This window comes from Vicugna pacos, chromosome 19 (genome assembly GCF_048564905.1).
Source record: "Vicugna pacos chromosome 19, VicPac4, whole genome shotgun sequence".
Lineage (NCBI taxonomy): Eukaryota > Metazoa > Chordata > Mammalia > Artiodactyla > Camelidae > Vicugna > Vicugna pacos.
Window position 1 is genome coordinate 35,307,501 of NC_133005.1, and position 12,806 is coordinate 35,320,306.

Sequence of the window (12,806 nt, forward strand, 5' to 3'; positions counted from 1 at the left end):
AATGAGAGCAAAATTGGTGTTGCTGAACGTACATCTTTGTTCTTGGTATTGTGTACCTCAGCTCCACCGTTCCTGCTTGCTTTGTATTGTCTTCTCATTCTCTCAGTAAACATAAGAATGTGTGAGATGGGATTATCTCCAGTTTTTACAGGCGATAAACTTTTTACAGGTGACAGAAGTTTACCTTTTAGTGAAATTGGGATTCAGTTCTCAAGTGTGATTCCAGCAAAGCTCTGTTGTCTTTTTATTGTATAATTAGTAAATCAGCTCAAGAATTCACTTTTTGAGCTTTATTTTGATAGACATTGTGAAGCCACCATATTTTTTGGAATGGGAATATCCACATGAAAAAGGACATGTCAGAAAGGAGCCAAACTGTTATACAAGATATTTAGGTGTCCCTCCACCCCGACCGTCTCTAGGAATACTGTGTAGAGTTGGTCAAAGTACAGCTAATGGGATGGGAAAGAAAAGGAGAACTGGGGTTGGAAAAAGGAACAAGGGGCAGTAGTAGTTAAAAAAGAGAGGAAGGAGTTTGTAATAAAATACCGTCTTCCAAATTCTTACAATAGTTTAGAGCTTACAGTGTATAAAAGTGGAGACAGAAAAGTGAACAAGAGAAGAGTGTAGTGTGTGAAATGTTGTAATAAAAGTATGAAAAATGCAATAGGATAAAGAAGGGAGAGTTGGGAATGGCTTCACCAGAGGTGACGGTTGAGTTTGATCTTGAAGGATGAGTAAGAGTATTCTAGGTAAAAGAGGGATAAAGGGGAGATCTAAAAAGAAATTAATGACTCAGGTTAGATATAAATAGGAAATACTTCCATGATGATCTTTTGTCAAAATCTCTTTTAGCATAGGCCACTTGGGTGTTGGACGTGGTGGTGAAGAAGTACAGCTGGATAGTATGTTGTTCAGGAATGAAGCCAAAATCAGGTTTATGAAGCTCAGGTTTAGGTTTTTTACTGTGAATGAGAGAGCTTCATTGCATTAAATTGCAGGAGTCAGTGAACCTTTGAAATAACGAAAGAATTACCCAGCTAGTTAGTATGCTGTCAGGAGAGGGTAATTTGATTTAGATGCGATTGGCTTACTTAACTCCCTCTGCACAGTGTATATTTGTGAACTTCAACTCTCTTGCTCATGCAGAGGTTGAAAAGTCCGTTGGCAACAAGCTTCCAGTTGCACTAACACCTGCCTTGGCTAATTGTTATGCCCAGTTCTGGTATTAGAACCTCTGGGGAGTTTGTGTTTGAATTTAGCTTCATCAGGCTTAAACTGGAGCATAAATGTAAAGGGGCTTTGGGTCAGCCTGTTGATTGAGAATGAAAAGGCAAGACATACAAATGGAGAAGAAAGAATGAAACCTTATGGATAAAATAGCTGTTAATTTACATTTGGGTGCTTTTCAGCTCAATTTATATATCAAAAATAGGATGTTTTACTATATTGCTGTCTGCTAGCCCCTTTCCAAATTTGCAGGCATTATTAACTAAAGGTAGGGAAAAGAATGACCAGAATCTGAGATTTATGCTGTTTTCTGGCATATGTCTGCATCAAGAGAGTTTATTGTAGACACCAATTAATATGCTGTTTCTCTGTTTTAAAAAAAACTGCAGGTTGATAGGTTTCCTATCAGCTGTGCTTTCATTTTAACACTTACCAAATTATGTTGTTAAAATTGTGTATTTTCCTTTTCTGCTTGCCTGAGAGTTTTAGCAATGTGTGGCATCAGTTATCTCTGTTTCCTGGATTTGGTCGGGGCGTACAAGTGTTTGGACCGAAATGAAGTGAAATTAACAAAAATGGGTTGCATTAGGTGTTTTATATTTTATCGTACTAAACATAACAGGTTATCAACAACAAAACAAAAGGATATTGCAAGTTAGTTTTTATTTGGAACTTTCCCTTTCTTTCCCCTACACCATGTCTCTTTTCAGCTCTTATCCTCTATACCAGAGTTGAATTAAAACATAAAGGTAGGAGATACTGGAAGAGTCATTCGGTTGGTGAGGAAACTTCCGTAATGGTTCCTTATTCATGGACTTTTCCCCGTGTCCCCACCCCACCCCCAACACACAAAGGTTGTATTTTGTTTTATTTCTTTCCTCTGTGGTACTGGTTCTGATCTTGTAGGATTAAGCCTAACTGGTGATGACAATATACTAAATTGTCTTGAGTAAGAGCATAAATTTGGAACTTGAATTTTGGGTAGTGCCTTTAGGTATAGATGTCTTATAAATGTTTCCCAAGGACAGTTTTTTCCCCCCAATTAGCTTGATCGATCTTTGCTTTTACATAATGCTTCCAACAGTTCTCGGTAAATCAATTCAAATCCACAGTTGTATGAAAATTTCCTGAAGTTACTGGGATTCTCAGGAGACACCAGGAAACACTCTCTAATTAGCATATTTAATCACACCTTGCTTGTTTGCCTGACGAATAAACTAAATTGCTGGTGGGATAGTCAAAGGCTCTTGGCCCCAGCATTTAATCTTAGAACCCCCCAGAATAATATAGTTTGGAGTCTGGTTCTGCCACTGAGAAGCAGACAACATCCCAAGCAAGTAAAACAAATGCTATTTATAATTTTTTTATGTTGATAATTAAGATTAATACCAAATAAGAAACTGTATGTAAAGAGTTTGTCGTAGTCATTTGTGCTCAGGAATTACTGTATATGCTGAAACTTATTTTTATGTGAGTGGAAATACTTCTGTTTTTTATTTCTCACATTGAACATTTTCTTTAGCCAAATGAAATTTAGGGGATGTATTTGCTCTACTTTGGTTTTTGTTGTATTTTGAAATTCACACTTGGACATCATGTGATTTTTTAGGCATTGTTAATGTGGTACCAGGATTTGTCATTATCTAAGTAAGAACTAGAAAACTATGTCAAACTTGTCCTGAAAAATACAACTGTTTTGTATCTTAAATAGTTACGCCTTCATGTTTGGATAAACACCATTACCATAGTTTTAAATTAGAATCTTGCATTAGTACATTTCTGGATAATTACCTCTGTTGCTGGAGATCATTGGACTCTATAAAGAAGTAAATTCGGTAGCATGTAGACTGCACAGTCAGTCATTTGCACATTATAGCTTGTTCTGCTAGATCAAGAGAAGGAGCTACATGTGTATTTGGACATAGGTAGATATGTTTAGGTATCTTACATGCACGTGAACATGGACTTAACATAAATGACATGTATGCATTTCTGGTTTAGACTGATAATTGTGAATATATCTTTCATACTAAGAGATCGTCATGATTTTGATTTTTCTACTGATAAAATTTATGACTCAAATTCATATTGGTGACATCCTATATCAACCATAGAAATAAAAATATAAAAAGTTTAAAGTAAGCTTTCAACTTTAACGTAGATGAAGGAAAATTAAAATAAGACTTGATAAGTTTAATGTTCCATTTACTCAGTACTTATTCAGTACATGTTTATTGACCACCTGTTATATGCTAGGCGTCTTAAATTGTACTGGAGATTCACCATATTTGTAATAACAAAGTAAGGGAATAATACTGAGAATACAGAATATATTATGTCTCAAATTAAAGAAGTGCTGTTACTCACTGAAGAGTTTGCTACTCAGTTTTGAGGATTCAGCTTATGTTTAACATTTAAGTTAGGAATACCTAGAATGTGGATAAATTCTTTTAAAAATGAAATGCTGTTACTCATTAGATAGTTTGCCACTTAACTTAAAAGTAACCTTAGAATGAAACTAAATGTAAAACCAATAGTCTTGGTGGGGGGAGGGTATTTTAAAAAATTGTTTTGAGATATAGCTAGTTATTCCATTTCTGTACTTAAAGGAATCACTGTTTTAAATACGAAAATTAGAAATAAAAACTGAACAGACTTACAAACTTTATTTCAAAATAATTTTAAACTTAAAGCAAAGTTGCAAGAAAAAGAATAGTACAAGGAATTTTAAAATTTCTCACCAGCCAAGATTTAACCAGTGTCAACATTTTGCTGGTCTTCTCTTCTTCCCTCTCCCTCTCTTCTATTTCTTTCTCATTCACTCTCTTATAATGTATGTAATTCTCCTCCAAGAACCATCAGAGGGTTGTTTGTATACATCATGGCCCTTTTGTCTTAAATACTAAGGATGAGGATAGTCTTTTAAATCAGTCACTGATAAAATACTTTTCTGTTGTTCATATTCTAAATTTTGTTATTCGATCCAATAATATCTTTCATAGCATTTTCCTCCTCTAGTACAGGATCCAGTCAGTGTAGGATCAAATACTGCATTAAATTGTCACTTCTCTTTAGCTTCCTTTAATCTAGAATACTTAAAGACTTGGTCTTCAAAAATGACAGTGTCATAGAAGATACGGTATTGTGGCATTGTGAGATCTGGATTTGCTTTAAAATCGTAATATTGAGCCACTATTGCTGAAAGTTACTTTAAGTTCTTTTCACTCTTTTATTTTAACTTATGTTGTGAGGAAAAAACTACACCAGGTTCTCAAAGCATATCAGCTTTTCAAAGCATTTACATTTTACTACCAAAATTATTGGTAGAAAGAATTTTGCTGGTATTTAATTCATGCTTAGAACATCTGTAAAGATGACACTGTAATCTAGAACTCCTGATCATGTGATTTTTGATTTTTTAAAGCTTATATATTTCAAGTTTAATCAGCATTCTGTGTGAAATTTTGCATTTCTATTAATTTCTCTCTCTTCCTGGCAGTATTGTGCCACCTAGTGGAAATTTATTTCCTTCGGTAATGTGGCTAGACTCTAGATGGAATGCAAGATCATTTTAGCTAGAGAAAGTAGTTTGGAATGTTTGAACTTCTTGATTGACTTGGAATTCTTTATAACAATGAGTATCTTCCTAAACAAGAGTTTAGGACAAATAAAATTCTTAAGTGAAAGCTTAGTAGATGTCTTAAAATTATGAGCCAGTGAGTGTTAAAATCTGCTCTTTTTTTCGATAAGAAATATCCTCCATTTCTTTTCTTTATCAGTGTGACTTTAGCCAAGGTATGTTATATTTTCATCCGTTAATATTAAAATAATTGTTGCTGTTTAGATCTTGTCAGAATCCTCCCCGTTGGAGTTTTATTATTGTATGTATCTACTTTATAAGCAGAATGTATTGGAGTTTACATGTTATTTACACAATCTAGGTTTATTTGAAGTAACAGAAAAAAACCCCACACTGGTAAATATTAATGAAATGGTCTAAAGGAAAAAAAATGTGGCACCTTGAAAATAGCCTGAAAATAATTTAGACTTTTATCATTTGAAGGCTTACAAAGTGACAAGAAAGGCTCTTATTTGTGTAAAAATAAAATGTAGGATTTTATCAGTTGGAGAGTTGATGGTCTCTTTTTCTTGTTTTTAAATATGAACAAGATGCTTTATTCTTTGTGAGGTGTTCGGTATATGCATTTTTACTAGTACTTGAAAACATTTGTCCTGGGGCTGGACATTCTGCATAATTAAACTGGTTTATGAACTCTTGGGGTCTTCAGACTAGTCATTTATGATAAAGAATATTGAGAATTACCTAACCACTTAGGGAAAGCCATTCTGAAGTACAAATGGTAGCCATTCAAGCATGCAGCACCTTTATATAGTGATGGGTATTTTATAATGTTTTTATCTTATTATTCTTTCTTAGTTGCTGACGTATTTTCACAATGAGTGGATTAGGAGAGAACTCTTTGGATCCACTGGCCCCTGATTCACGAAAACGCAAGTTGCCATGTGATACTCCAGGACAAGGGTAGGCAATTTATTTCCGATGCTTCGCCAAGGTCGCCTCCCTCTGCCTTAATTTTTTTGGTTGGAATATAGCATTTCAGTTGTCTATTAGCTACAGTCTCTTGTTGGGTTTTCTTTTTGTTTTTGTCTTTGTTTAAATAATGTGATTTTGCTTGGTAGTAAGTAGAGTACAGTGATGTGATGGGGATGTCCTTATGATGGGAGCTTTGTGGCTGAGTCAGATAGAAATGGGAATATTATAGTAACTGTGATACTGTAAGTTGCATTTCTCAGTGGAGGAGATAGGACTTAGGAATATATAGTCAAGATTATTTACAAGTAAGAATTTTAGTATCCTTTACGAACATGTTATAAGTTAATATTTTGGCATTTTTGTGAGGTTTCGTCCTTCTTTTCCTGAATGAAATTAGATGTTCAAAAAAAAATAGAAGTAAAATACTGCATTTTATGCAGTGATACTCCTTAGCCTTTTCAGTATTTGCCACGGTTAATATCACTTGAATTTCTATGTGGCAGTTGCAAAATAAAAAAGTCTACAATTTGTAAAACTGTATCATTAATAAATAGCTATTGCTGTTTTTATTATTTGTTAATTTTACTGTCTCTTTGGGGTAAAGACTTTTTAATCCCCATTTTCCAGATGATGAAGTGAGACTAATGCTTAAGACCACCAGGCTAACTACAGGTGGACCTGAATTTCGTTTCCATGAATTTCAGCTATATTGTACTAGTTCTCTATAATAAAGTTTTGGTAGTCTCTGTAGGCTGACTTTAGTTGTTTGTATATGAATGTAATGGTGTAGGGACTGATTTTGCTCACAGCTCTTTTGTGATAGATATGTTTATGGCCTCTTTCCTCCTACTCCTAGTCTTACCTGCAGTGGTGAAAAGTGGAGACGGGAACAGGAGAGTAAATATATTGAAGAATTGGCTGAACTGATATCTGCTAATCTTAGTGATATCGACAATTTCAATGTCAAACCGGATAAATGTGCAATTTTAAAGGAAACAGTAAGACAGATACGTCAAATAAAAGAGCAAGGTAATACAAAGTAAGAAAAACACGTCTTTTAGAAGGCACTTGTTAACTGTGTTCTTGTTCACATTTGCCTTGTGCTACCTTGTTGCTTAGGTGGGAACTCCTGCTCCTTGAGGGTTAGCCTCTGTGGGAATGGACGGATGGGTTGGCCAGCTTCTGTTCTTTGGGAAACAGCAGAATTGGAAGGACGCCAGAATTGTTCACCTTGTCACACGTTACTTCCCTTTCAGGAGGCAATGGGATAGTACATTTAGTAGGGAAAGAAAATTTAGGGTATCTTCTGCCCTCTTGGGTAGCTCTGAAGTGTAATTTTAACCTTTAAAAATGGTAGCATCATTTTCTTATCAGGAAATGTTACGTGTGTGTATGTCTCTTAGAGTCTGTTCTGGTGACAATTTGAAGGAGGATTTAATCTGTAACTGACATATATGCTATTTGTAGTACTGCCTTATGTCTTTTCAGGAAAAGCTATTTCCAATGATGATGATGTTCAGAAAGCTGATGTATCTTCCACAGGACAAGGAGTTATTGATAAAGACTCCTTAGGACCACTTTTACTTCAGGCAAGTATAAGGTTTCTAGCTATCCAGTAAACTGTGTTGATTAAAAAAAATAAATAAATGAAAATTTTGCTAGGATACGCAAGCAAAAAGAAAATGTTTCTTTTCATGAGACAGAACTCAGTATTCTGAATATGATGGTAAAATGCTCTTATATTTACAATATACATAACTCAGGATCCTGGTCCTGTGGAGCCCCCCCCCCCCAGTATAGTTGCAAACTGAGAAAGCAAACAAAAAGTATAAAGAAGCAAGAGAGGAAAGTTAACCCATAATTTCACAAATTTACTATTTGGGCATATTTTAGCTCTGACTTATTTGTGTGTTTTTGTGTGCTTGATCATATGGCACACTACAATTTTGTATTTTGGAGGAATTTTTGAGACTTATGTTTTTGGTAAGTAGTTGTCTGAAATCTGATTAACCTATAGCACTTACAGCATGTTTCTCTCTCAGTCAGAGCCTGAAGCCCTTTATTAAAGTGCACTTGTCAACTTTTTTCCCCCAGTTAGTTTCTTCCAGCTGCTTTTTATTTGATCAGTTCAGTTCTTCTTTGTTAATTCTCATTAAGGAGTAGTGTAGTTCCTGTAGCTTGACTTGATATCAGATGGAAAAATGGGAAGCACTGAGGGTGATTCTCTTACTGTTTTTTTTTTTTTTTAATTTGGAGGAGGGTAATTAGGTTTGTTTATTTCTTTAATGGAGGTAGGTACTGGGTATTGAACCCAGGACCTTGTGCATGCTACTAAGCTTGTGCTTTACCACTGAGCTATACCTGCGGGGACCCCCACCCCCCACTCATATTGTTAAAAGCACCTTTGAAGAAATCATTTTTCAAAAATTTGGTTAGACAGTAATTCACATTTTGTATTGACTGTGTATGTCCCCCCCCCAAATTGTCTTTATTTTTCATACAAGCCTGTATTAATGGTGCTAATGTTAATAGAAATGGTGGCTAGTAGTTATTAAATCAACAGTTTGTTTCATATTTTATTTAGTATAGTACTAAGGCTGGTGTCTTAGTCTGCTAAGGCTGCCATAACAAAATACCACAGACTGGGTGACTTAAACAATAGGCTGGAAGTCCGAGATCAAGGTGTTGGCAGGCTTGGTTTCTCCTGAGACCTCTCTCCTTGGTTTGTAGATGCCTGCCTTCTCCTTGCATCTTCCTGTGGCATTTTCTCTGTGCTTGTGCATTTCTGGTGTCTCTTTTCTTACAGGAACACCAGTCCTATTGAATTAGAGCCCTTATGATCTCATTTAACCTTTTCCTCCTGAAAGGTCCTGTCTCCAAATATAGCCATTGAGGGTTAGGGCTTTAACATACGAATTTTGGTGGCGGGGAGAGGACACAGTTCAGTCCATAATAGCCAATATTGACATATCCCACTTTAGGCATTGGATGGTTTCCTCTTTGTGGTGAATCGTGAAGGAAACATTGTATTTGTGTCAGAAAATGTCACCCAGTACCTGCAGTACAAGCAAGAGGACCTGGTTAACACAAGTGTCTACCATATCTTGCATGAAGAAGACAGAAAGGATTTTCTTAAAAACTTACCCAAATCTACAGGTAGGCTTTTAATGTGTTTCTTCAAAGTAAGGTTAAAAAATGTTTTTTCTTTACCATTTCTTAGAAAATTGAATATACCTTTTAGATAGCCAAGTGATCAGACTTACATAGAACAGGGCAAGTGGTAGATAGCAAAATTTTCAAATACGAATTTAGAATTTGGTATACATTGCTGGGTCTGAAATATACAGTGAATTACAAAATATAAGTGAGACATCTTACAAATATCTTCAAATTCTGTTGAAATCGAGTTTATTCCTATGTTTTATATATTGCCACTTTGAAATGTTAGTGTGAAAATTACTATGGAAAATGTGTAATGAAAAAATGTGTAGCTTTAAATTCTTGATAATTGTTGTAGACTGAATTGCCAACTTTTAAAAAACTTCTTTCAATTTGTTTTCCAAAGTTAATGGAGTTACCTGGACAAATGAGACCCAGCGACAAAAAAGCCATACATTTAGTTGCCGTATGTTGATGAAAATGCCACATGATATTATGGAAAACATAAATACTAGTCCTGAAATGCGCCAGAGATATGAAACAATGCAGTGCTTTGCTCTGTCCCAGCCACGAGCTATGATGGAGGAAGGGGAAGGTAAGAGCGATCACGTTTGTGATGTTCACCAGGCAGGTAACAGCCAGACTTGTACTTCTGTAATCGCCATTGTTGTAGTTCTTCTTACTGAATTCCATGTCCTTATTCGCCTTCTGAACAGACATATCCAAAGGGTAAATATAATCCTTACCTAGTTACATTTTTTTATTGTAGATTTGCAGTCCTGTATGATCTGTGTGGCACGCCGTGTTACTACAGGAGAGAGAGCATTTCCATCAAACCCTGAGAGCTTTATTACTAGACACGATCTTTCAGGTAAAAACTGTGTGTATGTGTGTGTACATTTCAGGTAAAAACTGTGTGTATGTGTGTGTACATTTTGTTCACTTTGGAAACTTTTATAAAAGTTACTATTTGTATAGAGGCACCATCATTTTGTGCCTATACTCACTGTAGTGAATGCCTTGCATGGATTATTTCCTATGTTTCTTATACAGTCCTACAGGAGATTCACCAAAACCATAGGCATTTGAGTTGGGTGTATTAAAATCCCTCAAATAAACAAACAAAAAAATATAGAGGAACTTGATTTTCTCTCTTAATCGCATTTCAAATCAGAATTTAGTACTTTTCTGTAACTTCAAACCCATTTTTCATAAAGAAACATACTTCAGAAAATAGGTGATTTAATGAGAATTACTAGGAGTAATTCTTGACATCAACATGAATTCAGTCTTAGTTTACCCTTTTTTGACCATGAGAGTAAAGATTTAAAGCCAATGTAGTTGCTAAGGCACAATGATGAAATTAAACACAGTGCCAATATTATCTGTATTTACCTTCAGGATCACTTTTGTGATCATCTAACCCTAAATGGTGATGCCCAGGGTTGTCACATATGCTCCATCCCAGAGATGAGGAAACAGAGGCCTGGGGACAAGTCCATAAGCATGACTGATAGAGTCTGCAGCTGGGTCTGCCTGATGTCAAAGCCTGTACTATTTACTTTGTGTCCACCATGTGAACCTTCAATAAGTAATTTGAGAAGGAGGAATAGGTTTAAATAAACATACAACACAGAGCTATTATATGTGTGTGTGTGTGTATATATACACAGGTACATATTCTATGTACACATACACATATGATAATATTTTACTATAAAAACTAGCTATTTTTAAAGTCATCACCATCGTATGCCAGGCTGCTTGAGATTAATTTTTACAGATGAAAAAGTTCTTTGTATTCTGAATTTACATTGATGAATATTACTTTATAATAGAAAATTTTGTCTTTCCTCACTTTCAGATTGTCAAACCTGGTAATAGGAATTTTTATGACTTATATTACCCTTTCAGAATAGAGAACCTTTCAGATTCTTTGCATTTGTTATAATTTGTCAGTTTAAATTTTCCCCCTAAAAATGTAGGGTACATATTGTTACTTGTAACTGAAAATGCTAAATAAAAAATTGTTACCTAAGCACGTAGTTTAGTGACTACAACCTTAAAAAATTATCTCATCGATATTTTCCTTTATTACAAAAGCAATACCTATTTATTATAAAGGTTAGAAATTACCAAGCAAGAAGAATCAAATGCTTTTGTCTGGTTAACATCTGAGAGCCATCTTACCATAGCTGTGGTTGATACCTTCCAGTTGCTATCTGTTCTTTTGTGGGAGGTTTGTACTCAGTACAGTTGTGTGTTGTTTGTTTTGTTTCGGGTTTTTTTGGCCTCTGGAGAGATTTTCCTCTTTGTTCCTGATGTGTTTGATTTAACAACCTTTTCCTGAACATCTATTTTGTGTTTGTCATATGGCTCTCAGAAGTGGTTGAGGACAGATGATTCTTTTTCTGGCACAGTGTACATGTAGTTTACTCTTTTCATGGAATGCGTTTGTCCCTTCTCCACCCCTACCCCCCCGAGATTCTTTATTTGTTACCATTAGATCTAAGTTTTAAATAGATTCTTGAGCTGGTGGCTGATCCAACATTAGTGCCTTTGGCTTTCTCAGTAGCTTTTCTAGAACTGTCTTTCACCATGAAAGCTACACAAGTTTTTCCAGTCCAAACTTGACTTTTACAGCATTTTAGCTTTTCTTAGAAATACATCATGGAAAGGATAACGTGTGTGACACACACGTGTGTGTCAAATAGATAGGCAGACCTTTCCTGTATCTTTCCCAATTTTTCTGAAATGAAACTACTGACCACTTTTTCAAGTCATTTGCCTACATTTCTTGAGTCATGATTTTCATCGTCTTCCAAATTTGGTGGACCTGTTTGTCTTGAGCATAAGAGGTTGTCTGAATGAATATTACATGTTTTTTAGTAAAACTTGTGCAGAACAGACAAAAGCAACCATTTGTATTCTTGACGTCAACATAAGCTTCCTTCATAGTTTGAAGTTTTTTAATCAGGAAGCATATTTTGTCATAGAAATCCATGTCATGGATTTAAAAAAATTGTTTTATTGAAGTACAGTTGATTTACAGTGTTGTTTCTGGTGTACAGCATAGTGATTAGGTTATACACATACATATGTATTCTTTCTCATTATAGGTTATTATTAGATACTGAGTATAGTTCCCTGTGCTATACAGTAGCACCTTGTTGTTTTATCTTTTTTATATATAGTAGTTTGTATCTGCTAATCCGAAACTCCTAATTTATCCCTCTCCCACCTTTCCCGTCTGGTAACATTAGTGTTTTCAGTCTATTTCTGTTTTGTAAATAAGTTGATTTGTGTCATTGTTTTTAGATTCTACATATAAGTGATAATCATATAATACTTGTCTTTTCTCTGTCTGACTTCACTTAGTATGATGATTTCCAGGTTCATCCATGTTGCTGAAATGGCATTATTTCATTCTTGTTAATGGATAAGTAGTATTCCATCTGATATGTATGCATCTTTATCCAGTCATTTGTTGATGGACATCATGTCATGGATGTTTATCACAGTTGTGGCCCTGGACATTGTCAGTAATTATTTTGAATTTTCTAAATGTAATTTCAACATTAGGCAGAGCTATAAGGCTCACTTTGAAAGCATAACTCTTGAGGCCATCTGAAGCAATTTTCGTTCCTTGAGTCTTGGGATTTTCCCCAATATTTTTTTATATCAAACATAGCTTGTACTTTCAGGTCAGACAAATCTTTCTTTAAAAGTGGAGCAACCACTCTTCTTCTTGGCTCGTCTTTTGATACTTTTTTATAAGGTGTTTGTTGGTCAGAAAATGAAAAGGCCTAGCCATTTTTGAAGGCCATCTGCACAAAATCGTCTTTAATTTTGTAATATTTTT

At 35.1% G+C, this 12,806-nt stretch overlaps 1 protein-coding gene across 6 annotated transcripts in view; it reads left to right on the top strand.

The window, feature by feature from the left end:
* The window catches only part of NCOA3 (nuclear receptor coactivator 3), a 105,911-nt gene that overhangs the window by 74,392 nt on the left and 18,713 nt on the right, over window positions 1–12,806 (top strand). For 4 of the 6 annotated variants that reach the window (XM_015237748.3, XM_015237750.3, XM_072944348.1 and 1 more), the window contains 6 exons: window positions 5,669–5,773; window positions 6,642–6,814; window positions 7,274–7,374; window positions 8,767–8,941; window positions 9,351–9,539; window positions 9,714–9,815. In XM_015237748.3, the coding sequence (XP_015093234.1) occupies window positions 5,688–5,773; window positions 6,642–6,814; window positions 7,274–7,374; window positions 8,767–8,941; window positions 9,351–9,539; window positions 9,714–9,815 (826 nt within the window). In that variant the 5' untranslated portion in view covers window positions 5,669–5,687. The remainder of the gene's footprint in view (window positions 1–5,668; window positions 5,774–6,641; window positions 6,815–7,273; window positions 7,375–8,766; window positions 8,942–9,350; window positions 9,540–9,713; window positions 9,816–12,806) is intronic. The other 2 variants (XM_072944349.1, XM_072944350.1) reach the window with 1 other exon arrangement.